This window comes from Acartia tonsa, chromosome 4, assembly GCF_053477335.1.
Source record: "Acartia tonsa isolate MP-2025a chromosome 4, ASM5347733v1, whole genome shotgun sequence".
NCBI lineage: Eukaryota > Metazoa > Arthropoda > Copepoda > Calanoida > Acartiidae > Acartia > Acartia tonsa.
The window spans coordinates 7,620,841-7,641,119 of NC_137263.1; the positions used below are offsets into that span (position 1 = coordinate 7,620,841).

Genomic DNA, 20,279 nt, shown 5'->3' on the forward strand with positions numbered 1-20,279 from the left:
CCGAAACGCTGCTTATCTGTCATTATTGATGAATATCGATTTATTATCCGTTGTCTTGTCCCTTGGAAAATTGGGGTTCCAGCCAGGGAGGGAGGAAACATTCGGCTTTTTATTACATTTAGTCACCAAAGCTTCATTATACCGTTTTCTTATCTGTTGGCGTAACAACTTTGGGGACTTTTACTGAATTTTAATTGGGTTAAGTGTCCAAACGTTTCAACTACTAATTTTAATCTACATAAGAGGTTTCTTAGTTTTCTACCATTAGGAATATAAACTCCGAACCAAAAAAATAGGCAAGTCTGAATTGAATATCAGCTTTCATTGTGGGCTAGAATTGAATCAAGACAAAAGCAAGTGCCGAGCCCTTTGCAATGTGAAAATAGACATAAAACCATGATGATTCCAGGTAAAACCAAAATATTTCAGCGGGGGCTTTTTGAGAAAATTAGATTTGAAAATTTCAAGTTTAATTTTCACCCCCTAGGAGTTGCCGCATAATCATGACAAGAAAAGCAAATATTATTTATTTTAAATTTTGAACAACTTTGCTTTTATGAAGTCCTTCTTAAAACCTCTCTATATATGATTTATTTTAGGCTGAATTTTCGTGACTTTTGCAAAGCAAGTAATAAAAATGGCCATTTATAAACTGCCTTCAGGAGTGGGTTTATGAAGAAGTTTATAAAAGCAAAGTTGTTCAAAATTTTAAATAAATAATATTTGCTTTTCTTGTCATGATTATGCGGCAACTCCTAGTGGGTGAAAATTGAACTTGAAATTTTCAAATCTAATTTTCTCAAAAAGCCCCCGCTGAAATATTTTGGTTTTACCTGGAATCATCATGGTTTTATGTCTATTTTCACCATACATAGTTCCCAGGGCTCGGCACTTACTTTTGTCTTGATTCAATTCTAGCCCATAGTGCTTTATTATTCATTTAGGATGATTTTACTGTAAATATAAAATGTAGATGCATCTTTTGGTTACAAGTTTCCACTGTTAATTTTTTATTAATCAGCACCAATGAAGCACAAGATCTTAAAAACAGCATTTGGGGGTGAACCAAAAAGATATATAATATAATAATATTTGGGGGCCAAATGGTGAGGTCGTCAATTTTACGATGTGTTGCCCCCCAACGACAGCTGAAAAACCATATTACTACTTTACCACGTATAGGTTTCGTGATTTTTTCGAATTAATTTAGTTATTGGTATAAGCTACATATCATCTTGCATATGATTTCCAATTACAACTTTGGTTTTATTAAAAAGTAGTATCACATTTTTTAAGCGGAGCTATTCTATGGTTCCAACTATCCGCCGTTAGACATAAACAGGAAGAAACGTGATTTTCTCGGCTCCTATAAGAGTTAGAAGGCTAATCTTTTTGATGACATTCCCATCATTAAGTAGCTTAATCAACTATAAAACATCCATGCCAAGGCGCTCGGACTGCCTTAAGGGATTTTTGGCAATTTTATCTTTTACACATATTTCCTCATTTCTTTAGTGTTTATGGACCGTTTTAAGAAAACATCCATGGCGGTCAGACTGCCTTTTATCGGGCTTTCGGCTATTTCCATATTTCCCCTTATCTTTGGTGTTTTTGGTCCGTTTTTTCAAACTTTTCTGTAGATGACAGCATGTTCCAAGCATCCAGCTTGTATAATTTACTTTGACTTTCGTTCTGTCGGTCATCATACAAAATGAAATAAGGTTTCGTGTTTATTTTCGTTAGTAAATCTATTCTTGATTTTGACAAATTCTCTCTAAATCTACTTGTGCGTTTTCCCATTCACGATTTTATTGTGATTCGCTTCTTTTAATTGTTATAATATTTATTTTTTTGTTTAAAAAAAAAACATAGAACGGAATTTTTAGATTTTTGGCTCCTCATGAACGATCAATCCTGACCTTTATGAGATCTTTCTGATCACTCTAAAAAAACAGGCATCAAGCTGCTTTATACTTCTCGCTACTTTTGAATTATCATTCTTGCCGTAAGATGAAATTAAGAACAGGTTTGAAAAAATTATTTCATTTTTTTGGCGTCTCAAAAATATTTTGATGAGAACAGCAGCAGTTTAACAATTTCAAATACCGAAAATTCAGATAATGAACCATAAAATTATAAAAGTGGCTAATTCTTTCCAAAAAGCATTTTAGGGTGAATAAGACGATAATGCTAAAGTTTAAACTGCAATTTTATTCTATATTAAGGCAAGTTATAACACTTGGAATTGTTTTATATCTGAGCTGAGCTGATTACTTGATTATAATTATGGACTTAAAGATGTTGTTAGTTGTCGCCATAATGTTTGAATGGTGTTACAAGCTGGATACCAGCAAAATATTTGCCAAATAAATCATAAACCTAAACCCATAACAATCTAACTATGTATAAGTCATATCTATTAACATTTCTCCTCCAACTTTTATTAGGTTTTATTTATATAAATAATTTAATTGGCAAATTTTTTGTGTATAATCAACATTTTTACATGCTTCAGTTTTTTTTAAATGTGTTGGTGTAATTTTTAATTATTTTCTATACAAGTGGAGAGATTATTAACAGGGCAATTTATTATACATCTACAAGAATTTTATAAAAACAAGACATTTAACTGTTGAAAGTAAAGCAAAGAAGCTAGATATTGTGTTATTTGGTTGTGTATCATTGTATACCAACAGCAGGACTTGATATTGATACCCCAAAGAAGGTTGGATGTTTACCAGTTGCCGCGGGAAGATTTATCAAGACCCTTGTCTGAAAATATTTATTTGATTAGAATGAATTAAGAAGGATTAGAAGATGTGTCAAGTTTGACTTGCATTATTTAGCACAATTAAGAAAGACTTTATCTGCCGTTCTAACTAAAGAAAACACTTTAAATTTTTATTTATCAAATATACTAAAAGTGCTTTTAATACTTAAATGGACGTCGAATTTTAGAGCTTAACGAATTTTAACAATAATGTATTTTTTCGATAGTATTTTGCAGTTTTATTCAGGTCAGAGAAACATTTTTATTTTAGGTATTCTGTGTTTAAAAACTTACTCTTGGCATCCTTGTTGTTCTGCTTCATGACCTTGGCCTTGAGTTGATCCTTGTAGCTGGAGATATCCCCGTCCCACTTGGTCACGGTCTGCTTCTCACAGATCCAGATCTGATCTGCAACCTTCAAACAAAACAAAAATTTTAGGGAGATTTTGAAAGAAGTAGGTTGTGTGTATGTCCAATGAGATGTAGTGAACGGCTGGACAAAACGTTCAGCAATTTTCATGGAAGATTTTTGTTCTTAGGCTATTTGGCGTTATTATATAAATAATATATGAAATTTTTTTTTCTTTTGGCAAACAGAAAATAAATAGGGTGAGATGGGGGTGAAATAATGTTAATTCAGCCAGGCAGTGATTAGAGCACGGGAGGGTGTTATAACCAACACAATGTCAGACGCCTAATCTTTTACTTTTTGAATAGGTCATTATACCAAGTTACAAAATGACTTATACATTTAGCGTAAATCATGCTATAGAAAATAAATGTTGCCCCCCAACGACAGCTGAAAAACACGTAAAGGTTTCGTGATTTTTATCCGAATTAATTTCGTTATTAGTATAAGCTGATGTTCACCTGATCAATAAGTCTAAAGTCGTGAGAGACAAGAACAACACCACCATCGAATCCATTGATGGCGTCAGCAAGAGCGTCAATGGTCTCCATGTCCAAGTGATTGGTAGGCTCGTCAAGTAACAACATGTGAGGAACCTAGACAAATATTTTGTTGTTGTTGATCCATTAAAAAAGGTTGAAAAATTTACAACATGATCCTATAAAACCAATAAGAAACACCCTAGACAGAAACACCCTAGACCCTAGCTACAAATTATGCATGTATTCCTATAAACTTAAATAAGAACCTTCAATGAAACAAATATTAAAATATTAGTTTAAACCAATAAATACTTATCGCAATTTATCGTTTATCGTCTGTATTTGTTACAATCTTATCCATTTACTAACATTAAACGCTGTAAACCGCATAGCAATACTGACACTTAGATTTTAAAACAAATAATAAAAAAATGAGTTTTGTTTAATTTCATTAATGTCCATTTTTTTAGAAATCTATATTTTTATCTTTCTAGAATGTTTCTAAATAAAAAGGGTAAGCACAGGATCTTGGCACAGTTTGTTTTCCCTTTTTTTAAAAGAAGTAAAAAGGTATATTATTACAGTTATATAAGGTTCAGTACACGTTTTGTAACGTTAAACATTTTTTTAAAAAGAAACCAGAGATCTAAAGGGATAAGACAATGGCCGATAAATTGATGTACATCTCTCCAATGATGATACAAAACTATTATTGGAAATGGACATATATGTGTGCAACACCTACCTGCCAGGATAACCAAGCAAAAACAACTCTACACTTTTGTCCATCAGACAGCTGCTTGATGGGGGCAGTCTGGGCCTTTCCTGTGATTCCGTATCTTCCAATCACCTTCCTCATGCCCTCCCTATCCTTGAAGTCAGGGAACATGTGGAGCATGTAGTCCAAGGGGGTCATGTCCATCTCAAGGAGCTCGTGTAGATGCTGGTGGTATCTTGCCATCTTCAGATGGTTGTGCCGCCTGACCATGCCCTACAATCATTCCATATTGTCATATTTTTGGTAATTAAAAAACATTCTTCTTTAAAAAAAAATTATTTAAATGTCATATATGTTTCTTGCTAGGTATTAACTGTTTATTTTTTTTGTCGAGATTGAAAAGATAAATTTTCCTTAAACTAAAACACAATAGGTAAATAGCTTTTTACAACAACTTGAAATATTTAAGCCACTATACTATTCTACTTCTTTGATACAGTTGTTAAAAGCACAACTCTTTTGGGAGTAGTCCCTTTCGTAACTCGTAACATCGCCCCATAAGGGGCGATTCGTCGTATTTTTAAAATGGCTTTTTATAGGTTATTTTAGGTTAGGTTATATTGGGTTAGGTGATTGCCCCACAGGGTAAGGTAATTGGCCCCGCAGAGTTAGAGCCCCCCGCAGGGCCTAGAAATAGGAGGAAAGCTACCGTGAAAAATACGAAGAATCGCACCATAAGGTGCGATGTTACGAAAGGGATTATACCCACTCTTTTTTATTAATCTTAAAGAGAAGAATGTTAAACAAATAATCCTAGAATATTTACTATTTTATATAAAAAAAAGTCATACCGATGTCGGTGAGAGTTCTCCGTAGATCAATTTCAATAGTGTAGATTTTCCAGCTCCATTAGGTCCTACCAGAGCCACTCTAGTGTCCAAGTCCATACCAAAGTCAAGGTCTTTATAGATCCAGGGTGTGTTTTCGTTGTACCGAAAACTAATGTTCTACAAAATAATATAACAATGTTAATACAAATGCTTATAATGTCTTTTAAAATTTATCTGTTTATTTTTAATAACAGTCGAATAAAGGGGGGGGGGGAAGTTCTGACACATTTTCGTAAACCTGGTGTATAGGCTTTATCTTTGGACTGAGCGGATAGGTTATTAGGGATAAAATCATTCTTATTTCCCCCAGATTTAAGATTTTTTTGGATAGGCCTCCAGGTGGTCTCTGTACAGGTAAAAATTAAAAATAAGATTTTTTTAAAAAAAAGTTAGAAGTTAACTTATAAAACAAAATATGCTTCTTTTTGATTGTTATTCACATATTTGAAGAAAAAAAACATACATATTTTGTCTCATAAGCTGACATCTAACTCTTAAAAATTTTTTTTTTTTTCATTTTTACCTGTAGAGACAACCTGGAGGCCTGGAGCTCCGGAACCTGGAGGCCTATCCAAAAAATCTTAAATCTGGGGGAAATTCATCATATAAAAATGATTTTATGCCTAATAACCTATCCGCTCAGTCCAAAGATAAAGCCTATACACCAGGTTTACGCAAATGTGTCAGAACTTCCCCCCCCCCCTTACTTTTCCCCAATAGCGATAATGTACGCAATGTCTGACACACAGCAAAACAAAGGCATAGAGCACCTTCGCTACTAAAAAGGAAATAATGTTCCAAGGACGTCCGAGCTTTTATATTTGGGGGAGTGGGGGGGAGGGGGGTATTGAAAATCTTTAAAAAATCATTAGGGGGGGGGGGGGGTAATCTTTAATAGGTAAGGACATCCAAGCCATTTTTATTTGGTGGGGGGCAATCACCCCTTTACGCCCCCCCCCCCCCCCCTATGGACGTCCCTATACTGTTCGTACCTGTACAGCCAGAACAGGGGGAGGCAGAGTGCCACAGCTGTAGAACTGGAATGATACAGCGCACTCCCGGCCCACCTTCTCAGTCAGGCCGCTAGCAACCATCTTGGCCAGGGTCTTCTCCTTGGACTGGGCCTGGCGGGCAAGCTTGGCAGAACCGTGACCGAATCTTTAGTAATAAATATTATTGTATTATTTCAATATTTGAAACTAAGAATAATTTTTAATACTTAATTGAAATCTTTGTACTTTTTTAAAAAACAAACTCGTAGTTTCTATAAACTGTAAATTAGTGTATCAGATTTACCTAGCAATATAATTCTTCATGTGGGCAATCTGGTCCTGTTCCCAGTTATATTGTTTCATCTGGCTTTCATCCTGTTCAGCTTTAGTCTTTACGAATGTATTATAGTTACCACCGTACACTTTCAGTTTCCTAAACATTTAAATAAGAGATAGTAGTTTGGATACTTTTAAAACTAAGTATATGTTTATAATATAATCATTATCCTATGTGAGGTTCTGATCAAGCTTTTTTATTAGGCGTTAAATTGATGTACATTCCAATCAATATTATAGAACTTGGACAATGATTTTTTTTCTATTCCGTGTTACTTCCGATTGTTGTTGTTGTTGACTATCTCTGTATATTAATAAAGATAATCTTACCTTTCAGTCAAGAACATAATATTGTTACAGACACCGTTCAAGAAATCTTGTGAATGAGAAATAAGCACCAGGATGGTTGGGTACGCCTAAAAAATACAATTAAAAATCTTATGACAAGCATGTTTTTCTTTTCAAAAATAGTGATCATGTATATTATGCCCAGAATAGCCAAGATTTTCGTAAAAAAGCCGAGCTAACTTGAATTTATGTATCTCTTAGTGCTTAATTTTTAGGTAATGTACATTAACGCTTTAGTAAACCGATAGACTTTATGCTTCTCCTTTACAGTGAATTTTTTTACAGGTCTTATTTGAGGGGAGGTTACCATGATCTATCTTCCAAGAGGAATCGGCCCTGGAAAAAAGACCTCCAAAACAACAACAAAAATTTTTTTTTCTTTTTCTTTTTAAAACTGAATTCAGACACATTATACCTATAGCTTCAGTTAATCGCCCTATAGTAGGGCGGGTTCATATCGGAATTAGACAAAGAGGGGATGTGCAACAGATAAAACTAACTTGAATAAAATTAATGACCGAAAAGGAAATTTAAAAAATTGAGTTTTAGAAAGAGACCACTTAAAAATTATTTCATTAATATAAAATATGCAAAGACGACATTCAAGTCATCCCCACTTATCTCCTATTTACCAACGACCAGACATACAATTGTATAGCTATTTGTAAATGAGAGTAAAAAAATTATTGAATCATAACTTTGGCTTCATTGTGCTCCCAGGAAAGGCTTAAGGAGTAGAATCAGGAACTATTTGTCCGTTTCAAAATATCTGGTTCCTAGCCTTAGAAATGACAAAAAACACACCATTTTTAGTAGCGAAGCTACTCTATAATTCGAAATGTCCGTCCGTCTGTCCGTCCGTCCGTCTGAGACAAAGTGGGGGAAACGTGATTTTCTCGGCTCCTATAAAAGATAGAAAGCTGAAATTTTTAGTGAAGATTCTTATAACATATGCCCATCTAATCTATATATTGTTTTGTCCATCTGTCTGTTATTTGGGTGCTAGATCGATTCCTACATTTTCATGTTTTTCTGATTTTCTCAACTCCTTTTTAAAATAATGGGCTGAAATTTTCAGGGATTGCTTAAATTTACATTTTACATATTTTCCTTAAGTTTTATTACGATTTTTTATATTAATAGGGGTGCTAGATCGATTCCTAGATTTTTAGGTTTTCTATTCTTTTCTCAATTCCTATTCAGGATTTGCGGCTGAAATTATCAGGGATTGAATTTGCTCATATTCTACATATTTCCATCAAGTTTCATAAAGATTTGTTTATAAATTGTGGTGCTAGATCGATTCCTAGATTTTTCATTAATTGTGATTGAAAGGTTGCATGATTTTGAAGTTTTTGTCATTTCCCTATTTCATGAAACATATAGGATGACACTGGTAAATTGTATATATATTCATAATATACATTCATAATTTCTGAGCTTCGCTACTTATGGATGCTGTCATCCTTGTTAAAGGCTTATTGAGAATTGTCCAATTTGTAGAGGTTTTTTGAAGAAAAAAAACATGGTCTTAAATGATTCCAAATTGCCTAATTCGGCGAGAAATGCAATAGATTTTTTTTGGCGGCGGCAGAAAATGGCGGTCCCACCGCCGTTTATTTTGAAAGATACGAAAAGTTTGGGTAATTAGTGACACAACCAAAAAGATTTCACTCAATTATCTCTAAAACCTTTTCTCAGGCTAGAAACGAGATTTTTTGAAACGACAAAAAATTCCTGATTCTACTCTTCAATGCCTTTCCTGGGAGCACCATGAAGCCATAGTTTTGGTTCAATAAATTTGTTTACACCCATTTACAAATAGCTATACAATTGAATGTCTGGTCGCCAGCGGTTTTAAGATAAATCATCCTAGATATGTACGTATCATACTCATAAAAAAGATTCGCAGATCTCCGCTTTGGTCTCAGAAAAAAATGTCCAAAATCGAGTGAGAGTATACAATATATGGACAAACTAATATACTTTTCGTATCGAGTAATCTAATAAGAGCACAATATTTGAGTAAAAATACCTTTAATTCCTCCTCAAGCCAGACACAGGCCTCCAGATCCAAGTGATTTGTAGGTTCATCAAGTAACAAGAGATGGGGTTTGATAAAAAGTGCTCTGGCCAGAGCCACACGCATACGCCATCCTCCAGAGAAGTCCTTACATTTCTTATTCTGCATTTCATGTGTAAACTGAAGACCACTAGAATAAACAAGTTTTCATCAAAGTTATATTAGTAGAAAAAGATATACTGCAACCTTTAGATCCTACAAACTATGGTGCAAAGTTCACTTTCGCCCGGGCCATATAAAGATGTCTGTAATCTCTTAAGCAATTGTGTTCTGCTTTTAAAGAAATAGACCATCAGTCAAGAACAAGGTTTTAGGCTAATTTTGAAAAAATGAAAACGCCAACATGTTATACATTTGTTTCATTGGGTAGGGTTGGGAATTTTAATGTTATTTAAATTAACATATCAAATTAGACCAAACAAACTATAAATCAAGTTTGTAAGATACTTGCTCTTGATCGTAGATTTCTTTGAGCCTGTCCGTCCGTCAGTCAATCCGTACAATATGGGTAAATTGAAGTTTCATCGGCGACTATTTAAGATGGACAGATTATTTTTCTTCTTATGGTTGTTGCCATCCATGTTATTTTTCTTTTCAGATAACTTCAAGTTTCGTGAAGTTTTTATCTAATCAATCATTACTTATCTTAATTAAATACTTACCTAAGAAGATGAGAGGCTCTAGCTTCGGCAGTATCGGAACCAAGTTCATCCAATCTCTCATAAATCTAAAAATACACAACTCTAAAGCAATTTTCTAAATATCTAATTAAATACAATATCTGTAAATTAGAGCTTATCTTTTTTAAAAAGTTCAACCAAACTTAAAACATTTCTATAGGTTCAAGGTAGCGTTTTAGCTACTATTTCAAAATTAATTAGGAAGCGTTAAGTTGGTAGCTAAATCACTTAAACCGAACTAATGATAAAATTACGCAAACCTATGACAACATTTAGAGATGTTTTTCAGCAAATCTTGTGGGGGAATGTTGGCTGGTTATTATGTAGTGTCGCAAATTATGGTTTTATTGGTGAAAATTAATTTTTATACAGACTACACAAACACATAATAAGTACAAAACCAGTCTGCATTCATTAGATTCTCATCACATAAGTAAAAAATGTCGTTTTAAAGCATCTAGATAAAACACACCTGCATAAGATAATCCTGACTTTCATCATCTTCCATAGTGGCCAGCTCTTCTGCAAGTTTCTCCAGCTTTATTCTTTCCTCATCAGCCTCCATAACAGCTTCCAGGGCTGTTTTCTCACTGGCGGGAACCTCACGATCTACGTCAATATTACGTTTGTTACAAGTTATATGATACTAGCGGATACGCCCCATTGGGAGGGAGAAAAGTCATCCTTCATCCCTCCATTTTCAATTTGAGTTTTAAAAAAATAAGGGAGGGTGGAGATACCCAACCCCATAATAGTTGAAATCCAGGGAAGGCTTCACTGTATAGAAGAATCATATAGGTTCAGTGGTTAGGAAGATCCTTCGCTACAGATTAAATAAAAGCTTACTACTGATATGGTAAAATTGTGAATTCATGCATTTTTGGCTCCAAAAATAAACTTTCTGCGAGAATAATGGATTTGCTTGATTTAAACAAAACCCTTTGCAAATTTGATCCTTTTTTACAAATAATCAGAGAACACGCTAAGTTATATTCTTTATAAAATTTTACTTGACAATACTTGACAAAGAAGTGGTCTAAGGAGAACTCTGAATAGAAAGAAGCTATTCTATCAATTCTTTATTTATATAACTTACCCAGATAAAAGATATCAATGTGTTCTTGAATAGGAACTTCTCTATTACCAAGAACAGCCAGCAAGCAAGATTTGCCGCATCCATTAACTCCCATGAGACCGTACCTATTACCACAGGACAACTCAAGCTTGGTGTCCTAAAATATTAATTCATTGAATGTCTTATAAATAAATAAAAGAGGACTATGTAGTATGCATGAACGAGAAACAGTGACTTTAGGAAAATTATAGATCTTATGCAATTTTGTGAAATCAGAAAGCGAGCATCAATGTTTCTGTCAAGTTCAATGTAACATGGAAAAGTAGGGCAAAATATTATCGAATGAAAAAAGAGGCATAGTACAAAAATCAATTGCTTATTTTCTACCAATGTTTTTTTTTATAGATATAAATACTAGGTAAATAAATTGGCACATTTGTAAGTATAACAATACTTAACTAAATACAGTAAAAATTATAAAAAAAACTTGCCTGTAGGAGCTCAGCTCCGTAAAAGGTTACGGAAAAATTATCAATTTTAATGTCTCTAGCCATGGGATGGATTCCAAGAACTCCCGTGCATGCCCGAGCCTCGGCTGCCAGCCTAAATAATGGTTAAGCATAACAAATTATATTTTTTTTAAAAGGGGATTTATTGGTTGCTAATTTTATACTATAATAATAAGTTTTTAAGGCTATATAAATTTAAGTAAATATTATTTTTGAATTTTTTGTTCTAAATTTTTAAACTATAATTATTCAAAAAAAGCTAAGAGAGACTTCAGAGAATTTTTTTAAAAAGTAATGATTTGTCTCAAATCATTCAAAATTGTCTAATTTGGCCAGAAAATAAAGCAACAAAATTGAAGTATTTATGTTTAAAAAACTTTACCTGGCCTCTTCCTGAAGTCTAAAACACAGTTTTTCCTCCGAAGTCATGTTATCTGTCTCCTCCAGAGATAGCTTACCAATATCAGGTTCTTCAGAGGTGCCATTAGTGGCACCGTTGGAAGTTTCCTCCTTTTTGCCATTCCTAGTCTCATTCTTGGCCTAAAATGAAATAAGATTTATGAAAATACAAATTATGAACTATCAGAAATTTAAAAATGTATTTTAATGTTAATAAGTTTGTGATGCACAAACTATATTGAGCAAAGGCTATTTATATTGAAAAAATTTATTAGAATCTCAAATAAAGTTAAATCAGTTTGGTTATTTCAAGTGTTGCTTCTTAAAGATGTACTAAGGGCAGACTATCAAAACTCAGAAGCTAATTTTAAGCATAATTATATTAATAGATGACAAATAACCCTCTCAACTCTTATAACGGCTTCACTACGGTCTATTTAAGGGGTTTAGTGGAAGTTTGGTATAGCTTTTTTCAAATTTAAATATTTACCATTCTACCAGTCCCAATTCATTAAAATAAAAAGTTTTGAGTAATACATAACATTAGGCAACTTTTTAAAGTTGGTCATGTATAGGTGCGTGCACAGGAATGTGATTGGGGGGTGACCAAAAAGGGGTGATTTTTATAATATAATTTTTGTTACTACTCTGTTATTTTTATAGATAATTGAACCAAATTTTTTCCCTGATTCAATTACTACCTTAGGTAAACGATTATTAATAAATAATAGGGATTTTCCGCCGAAACCACCGTGTTATTTGCTGCCTCATTTGGCTGTTTGGAGTCAATAGAAAAAAGTGATCTATTTGAATAAAAGTTAAGTATTATAATACACCTTTTTCTACCAACTTACAACTGCTTTTTAATATTTTTAATCTATTTAAGAGGGGTTAGGTCTTATTAAACTTAAACTGCGGGTAAGTCGCGGTTTTCCTTTAATATTATTGTTCAAGTCATTACTGATTAATTTTAAAAAGTTTTACTCAATTATCTTTAATAGTAATGGAATAACAGAGAAATTAAGATTGCTGTTATGATTTGTAAACCCCCCCCCCCCCTCAAATTTAGGTATTATATGCAATTTTGAGATTAAATTTTTTTAAATATGCGCTACCGACCCCACTCTGGAAACTTAACTAAAAGTTGTATTATATTCTCAAAATTTAAAGGGTGAGCAAAAAAAATGCGTACCTTTTTAAAATTCAAATTGCACGGCTTGTGTTAATTGTAGAAAAATGTTATGCATATCGTTAGAACCGCTATGAACTCTATTTTTTGGAAATATAAGAACGATTCCTCTGCTATGTATAGTTAGGGAGCTACGTGTTAAAATGTCCCAACTGATGTAAAACTTGACTTGCGAGTAAATTTTAAAATATAACTTAAAATTAGAGAAGATATTTTGCAAAAAGAGATACCTACATTTTTAAATTTCAAATTGCACAGCTTGTGTTAATAGTAGAAAAATGTTACGCATACCGTTAGAACCGCTATGAACTGTATTTTTTGGAAATATAAGAATGGTTCCTGTGCTACGCATAGTTAAGGAGCCAGATGATAAAATGTCCCAAAATTTACTCGCAAGTCAAGTTTTAAGTCAGTTGGGACATTTTAACACGTAGCTCCTAAACTATGCGTAGCACAAGAATCGTTTTTATATTTCCTGAAAATAGACTTCATAGCGGTTCTAACGATATGCATAACATTTTTCTACTATTAACACAAGCCGCGCAATTTCAATTTTAAAAAGGTACGCATTTTTTTTTGCTCACCCTTTAGAATCATACATGGTTTGGTATGGGGTCGGTAGCGCAACTTTAAAATGACAAAAACAAATTTTTTTGCTCAATTTTTTAGTAAAAAATGACGAAAATTATTTCATAAATTTACTTTCAAAGCATAAAATTAACACTTATAATGTAAAATATATAAGAAAAATGTTATTATTTAGTGATTTGGTGTATATATTTGTAAAGAATATGAACGAAATTAGTTTTTAATAGATATAAATGCAAAACAAATTATTTTTCATATCTAGGTAAAAAATAAAAAGTAGATTTTTGACCTTTAAAAAAATTGATTTGACCCAACTTTAAAGTAAAAAAAAAACTTAGTTCCAAACGTTATTTATTATTTATATTATGTAAATCATTAATATCAAGAAATAAGAAAATCTAATGACTTTTTTGCCAAATTTCCACCCTTAGACCGCGCGTAGTGGGCTTAACTTGTCTTTGTAGACTAAGCGTCAGACATACAGGACTAATAAACAGACTAGACAAGCTAGACTAATAAAGGGACAAACAGACGTTCAAACTGTCGTAAAAAGGATAAATAATATTGCTCGTGATAAGACCAACCTTGGCCAGTTCCTTCTTTCTGGCATCACGTTTTTTCTTGTTATCTGACGGCATTTTTGCTCAGATAGTACGACCTTAAAACACTCTGAAATATCAAATATATGTCATAAAATATGCAATATATTGTAGAATATCGCAGTGCATCATTGAGTAACATTAGTTTTTATTGTTTAAAGGCTATCCCAATAAATAAGAAATAACAGGGGTGTATATTCTACATGGGATCCCCTGAATTAAGAAAACTGAAAACATTTTTTCCATTTCCCCACCCCCCCCCTTGGTGAAAAAAACTTTTTAAAAAGTGTGGTAGGAGGGATAAAATAAATAAAATATGTTCTTTAAATATTTTTCCATTTCCCCCCTACTTGGTGAGAAAAAACTAGGGGGGGAAAAAATAAAAAATTTTGTAGCAGGGGAAAAAAAATAAATCTTGTGCCAGGGGTGTATATTCTGCACAAGATTTATTTTTTTTCCCCTGCTACAATTTTTTTTTATTTTTTTCCCCCCTAGATTTTTCCTAAAAAGTAGGGGGGAAAATAGATAAATATTTAAAGAACTCTATATTTTATTTATTTTATCCCTCCTACCACACATTTTTTTAGTTTTTTAACCAAGGAGGGGGGCGAAATGGAAAAAATGTTTTCAGTTTTCTTAATTTTTACATTTTTTTTCCCTCCAACCACTTATTTTTTATTATTTCCCCCCCCCCCCCCCTGAGCAGGGGATCCCATGCAGAATATACACCCCTGTCTTGTGCAGAATATACACCCCTGAGAAATAATGATAATTTAACGTCCAAAGACACACAAAAAAAATTAATCTGGTTACGAATTTAATATTGCAAAGAAATAATTTCAGCTTGTAGCATAAAACCAAGTTGTGGCCTTTCTCTTAATAATCTTACAAATTCCTCTGTTTTGTTCGGGGGTTTAACAATCCCGACTGAAAAATTTACTTTAAAACCTAACCAACAATTTATAAATATTAATAAAATTGCTTAATTTCAATTTGTTTTTAAATTTATGAGATAGTCCATATTTTAATATGTATTCAAACACTTTTCATTTTTCAAAACTCTTTTGTACTTTGAAAGTCTATAAAATTAAATAATATTAAACTTATTCAGATTCCGTTTTTTCTTCTTTGTTAGGCGATTTATCTTTGATCAGCTGTGACAGATTAGTTGACAACTGTTGTTGGTTTGATGTTAAAAGCTGAAGTGTTCGCTGTTGTTGATATCCAAGTATGGATACAAGCTCTCCCCGACTTTGCTCTAGACTTGGTAAATTCTTCATTTCTTGAATCTGTTCACAGATAAAGATGATTTATAAACATATATAAGTTTTCCGGAATTTTAAAGTTAGGGGGAGATTTGAAATCTGCATCAAATTTTGAGGATTTTTTATAAAATTCGTTTTTTCTATAATTCTTTATCTAAAAGCGGAAATGCAATTTAAGTTAATTAATTTTTGCATCTATGATTGGTGGATTCAAAAAATCTGCGCTCTGATTGGATCATTCAACCAATTAGAGCGCAGGTAGTTTAAAATCCACCTATCCTATTGGTCAAAATTAATTTACTTAAAATGCATTTCCGCTTTTAGATAAAGAATTATACAAAAAACGAATTTTATAAAAAATCCTTAAAATTTGATGCAGATTTCAAATCTCCCCCTAACATTAAAATTCCGGAAAACTTATATATCTTAATAAACATGCTTATTCATTGAAAATAATCATTCTATCATTTGTTGTAAATAAATAGTGGCTGCGCCCAAAGCATCTAGAGGTTTTGCATTAGAATTGGTTGAAGGAGCAATAAATTAGCTTAAAACTATACTAGAAACTACATATAGTTTCACTAAAACAAAGAACTTTGTAATTTAAGTGGTTGGCGAGATATTTACGGACAAAGCAAAACCCACTACGTATTAGACGATAAAATAAACATTTGTATGAATATAAATGCATTAGACATTTTAAACAATTTGTAGTTTGTACATTTTTTCTATGAATGAAATAAAACAAGGAAAATTGAAATCAAGCTCTAGATTTAGATAAATTAATATTTTATGTAGTTCAGATATTTAAAGTGTATAAGTTAACTACAATATGTAAGAAAAATCATCATCCCTGTTTTTTTGACATAATTCTGTCGCCTACAACAGCTCCCAAGAGTGTAAATTCTGGAACCTTCCGCTCAAATTTCAGAAGTTTGTCAGCGTTTAAATCCGGTGAAAATACTATGGGCTGAAGATTCATTTCGCCACTAAAAATATACGAATGAAAAATTAAGGTATGCGCAGAGGTGTAGGTAGGTATATTCTGAAAAAGTTTTTACTCTGCCGCAATTTTTTTATATTTTTTTTCACCTACTACTTTTTTCCAGCAAGGAAGGGGAAAAATGGAAAAATATTTTCCAGGGGTGTATATTCTGCATGGGATTCCCTGCTCAGGGGGGGGCGGGGGAATAAAAAATTAAGTGGTTGGAGGGAAAAAAAATGTAAAAATTAAGAAAACTAAAAACATTTTTTCCATTTCGCCTCCCTCCTTGGTTAAAAAAACTAAAAAAATGTGTGGTAGGAGGGATAAAATAAATAAAATATAGAGTTCTTTAAATATTTTTCTATTTTAAGGAAAAATCTAGGGGGGAAAAAAAATAAAAAATTTTGTAGCAGGGGAAAAAAAATAAATCTTGTGCAGAATATACACCCCTGATATTTTCAGAACTCTTTATTTTATTCATATTATTCCCCCCCCCACACACCTTACATATTCTTCTTGTTTTTTTTTTTCACCAAGGAGTGGAGAAAATAAATATTTTGAGTTCTCTTAATCTTAACATCCCCTCCCCCCACCACCACATAATTTGTATCCCCCCCCCCCCTTTACACCCCTGGGTATGCGTGTAAGAGTTTCGTACTATACGTAGCAGGAATCTAGTAATCCTGGTATTAGGGCAACTTATAAACAATCTAGAATAATAGGCAATTCTTACTTTTTCAAATCTTCCAAGATCCGTGATTAATGTTTTTTAACGGATTTAACAAACCGTTCAAAATTTTTATAACGATTCTAAGCGTTCTAAATATATATAATCTACTTACGGAAATTTGAACCAGAAATGTAGACAATTTTCCCATTTAGTTCCTTTCAATCCTGCCACTCCAACTCTATAATGATATTGTTCTAATTCCATACCAGCTCTTTTGGCATTCTGAAACATTTTTTCATTTTAATTCAAAATATAGAAATAAACTGCAATAAAGCAGGTATACAATACATATTTAGTAAGTGTAATGTTTAAAGCAAAGGAGTAGCTGCACGAGGTGCATTTAAACTTGAATTTAGTGAACTGCATATTTTTTTCTGTTCAATAGTTTAATAGCACATCTATAGCACATATGTATATTTGCTATATGCAAAGGTACACATGAATCTTTATTATGATACCTGGTATCTGCACTTTAAAAAATTGCATAGAATTAAAAACTTAAGACATTATTTTATTTGATTATTTTCATTTATTTTACCTGCCATGCTACTCGCCTTTTTATCTCTTTAATGGGGTTAGAGTAGAAAAATCCTATAACTTGGCTTTTTTCAAAATTTTCCATCATTTCTCTAAATATAAGGTTAATTAAAAACTGAGCATTTGTTACTCTAAATGACCAATTAGAAACAATAATGCATTTAACTAGTAAGGTAATATCTAGCTGACAAAGATTTTTGTTTTCATTTAGTCCACATGATTCAATCTCACGATATAATTTCCGTAAGTAAAGCTTTATTCTAGAAAATTAAACTTATTAAAGATTTAAAAAAACTGTGCTTTTGAACCCAAATGTGAATACCAAATGATGTGAACGAATTTTTCTTACACTGTGTTCCAACTTCCAAATGGTTAAAGTTAAGTATTTGGGACCTTCTACATTTATTCTTGTTATGCACTTTACCATGTTAAGGGGGGAAGCGGTTCTGACACTTTTGCGTATACAGGGTGCATAGGCTTTGTCTTAGGAGTGAGAGGATAGGTTATTAAAGAAAAAAGTTTACTTTTGGGATGTATTTTTCTTATATTTAAAAAAATTGGATTTGGCCTCCAGGTTCAGGGGCTGCAGGCCTCCAAGTTGTATCTGGACAGGTAATAATGAAATTTTTTTTTAATAGTTAGAGTTTAACTTATAAAACAAAATATGTATCTTTTATCTTCAACATAACATTCAAAAAGGTGCATAGGTATTTTGTTTTATTATTTGACTTCTAATTCTTCCAAAAAAATTTTTTTATTTATTTTTACCTATCCAGATACAACCTTTAGCCTGCAGTACCTGAGCCTGGAGACCCTATCAAAAATTTTTTAAATGTAAGAAAAATACATCCCAAAAGTAACCTTTTTCCCCAAATAACCTCTTCTCTCACTCCTAAGACAAAGCCTATGCACCCTGTTTACGCAAAAATGTTAAAACCGCCCCCCCCCCCTTATTAAACTACTTTGCTCATTGTAAAATAATTCATTTGAAAATAATCAATTTAGTAAACAGTTTTATTTTCTATTTGTTTTTAAACTTTTATTCTCATAAATCTGAGATCAAACTTACTTGACGTAAAATTTTTCAAGTTGATTGATTTGAAGATCCCATTCTTTCTTCTCCTTCTCTTTGGCTGCATAACTACAGTCTCTACAAAAAAAAAAATACTAATGTTAACACGTTTTTCATACCAATATGAAAGTAACAAGATGTTTATTTGTTGCAACAGATATTAGTAACCGGTAAATTAAAATGGTTCTTCTTTACAATGAAGCTACTAGTGGGCCGAAGGAAGATTTATAATTATTTTGGGTAATGTACCTCAATCCTCCCTATAGAAAAAAAATACTTTACAATTTAGGATATATCAGACGGTGGTAACTTACTTCCATAAGTCTTCAAAAACATTTTCTTGTTGCCAAACTGGTTTACTGATCTCCAATAACTTAGCTCTGAATACTGGGGCTCGCCTGGGTTTAAAAATCCGCACGTTGTGTCGGTGTCGAACCTTTAACAAATTTAATATCAAAAGAAAATGTATGATGTTGCATTTACAAAACATCAATCTTTTGTATTATTAAAACTCTTGGCATAGGATGGTAAGCTCAGATGGAGGCGCGCTACTTAACTCACGCTAACTAAGAACCTCCCTCCCCATAGTGAAAATATGTATAGATTCATTATTTTTCATTTATTTTAAATATTCTACACCTAATTATAATTTATAATTAGAAACAATATTACCTGATCTATTAATGGAGCTTGTCTTGTTAAAGATTGTAAAGGTCCGACTACGAGATCTTTTGTTCTTGACAATATTAACATTTTTTTCTGAAATAAGTAAGTTAAAACTATTGTAAGTTCCTACCATATTGTAAAATGTTCTTTTACAAACAACTTAAAATAGCGAAATATGTGTTTATTTCAGCGACGCATACCCTTTGTCGAATTTACAAGCAATTTTAGGAGGGGGATGGGAACACAAAGCAACACTAAAATACATAATAGAGAATACTAGAAAAATATTTTTAGTTACAGTATTAGAAGGTCACCGAATATGAGTAATACATATAATTAAAAAAATAAATTTTGTAGGTGAAGCCTTAGTCCAGATATAAATGTTTGACACTTTATTATAGTTAAAATCAATACATAAATCATTAAGACATATTATAAGCAGCATATCTTTGATAATACACTATTTTTAATGCCTAAAACTGCATTATTAAAATAGCATTGAGATTTCGCAATACAAATTATGAAAGTACAAATATGAACCGAACTGTGAGGTGTGTAGGGCAAGGCATTTCCTTCTCTTTCTCCCGCCTTTTCTTTATCACTCTTTTTTTTCTAGAGGATAAGTCCTCCTTTTCTAGCCGACCCCATTTTCTGCTTTCTTGCCTTACCTTTTTCTTCTTTCCCTCTTTCTCCTCTCTTTACTCTTCATTACACGTTTCACGCGGCATTCATTATGACCTTTCTGCATTTTGTAGACTAAAAAATAATAAATTATTTTATTATAGCCGCCTTTATATCTTATGATTTTTTTTTTCTTATTCTTTATTGAAAAAAAACTTCTTTTATTTTGTTCTCGTTATTAAATGTTTGAAACAAAGTGTTTTAATATTATACAATTATTTTCTACAAATAGTCTGCCACCCCTTATTTTAGTTTGTGCGCACTTGCCGCTATACA

The 20,279-nt window shown here is 32.4% G+C and overlaps 2 protein-coding genes across 2 annotated transcripts; both read right to left on the minus strand.

Moving 5' to 3' along the window:
* Positions 1-2,027: 2,027 nt before the first annotated feature.
* LOC145315877 (ATP-binding cassette sub-family F member 2) lies at positions 2,028-14,210 on the minus strand. Its single transcript, XM_080156009.1, has 15 exons — positions 14,053-14,210; positions 11,675-11,832; positions 11,275-11,386; positions 10,805-10,940; positions 10,181-10,317; positions 9,691-9,755; positions 8,981-9,158; positions 6,928-7,013; positions 6,566-6,694; positions 6,262-6,427; positions 5,231-5,386; positions 4,407-4,652; positions 3,641-3,775; positions 3,065-3,185; positions 2,028-2,772 (listed from the first exon to the last, which is right to left on the minus strand). Exons 1-15 carry the CDS (start codon positions 14,104-14,106, stop codon positions 2,735-2,737), a joined length of 1,917 nt encoding a protein of 638 aa, XP_080012135.1. The 5' UTR covers positions 14,107-14,210; the 3' UTR covers positions 2,028-2,734.
* An 827-nt stretch (positions 14,211-15,037) lies between these two features.
* mRpL10 (mitochondrial ribosomal protein L10) lies at positions 15,038-19,460 on the minus strand. The gene is made up of 7 exons (XM_080156010.1): positions 19,329-19,460; positions 18,971-19,092; positions 18,654-18,734; positions 17,586-17,676; positions 17,160-17,269; positions 16,186-16,321; positions 15,038-15,356 (listed from the first exon to the last, which is right to left on the minus strand). The coding sequence occupies exons 1-7, from the start codon at positions 19,407-19,409 to the stop codon at positions 15,171-15,173; spliced, it is 807 nt and encodes a 268-aa protein (XP_080012136.1). The 5' UTR covers positions 19,410-19,460; the 3' UTR covers positions 15,038-15,170.
* Between the last annotated feature and the right edge of the window lie 819 nt (positions 19,461-20,279).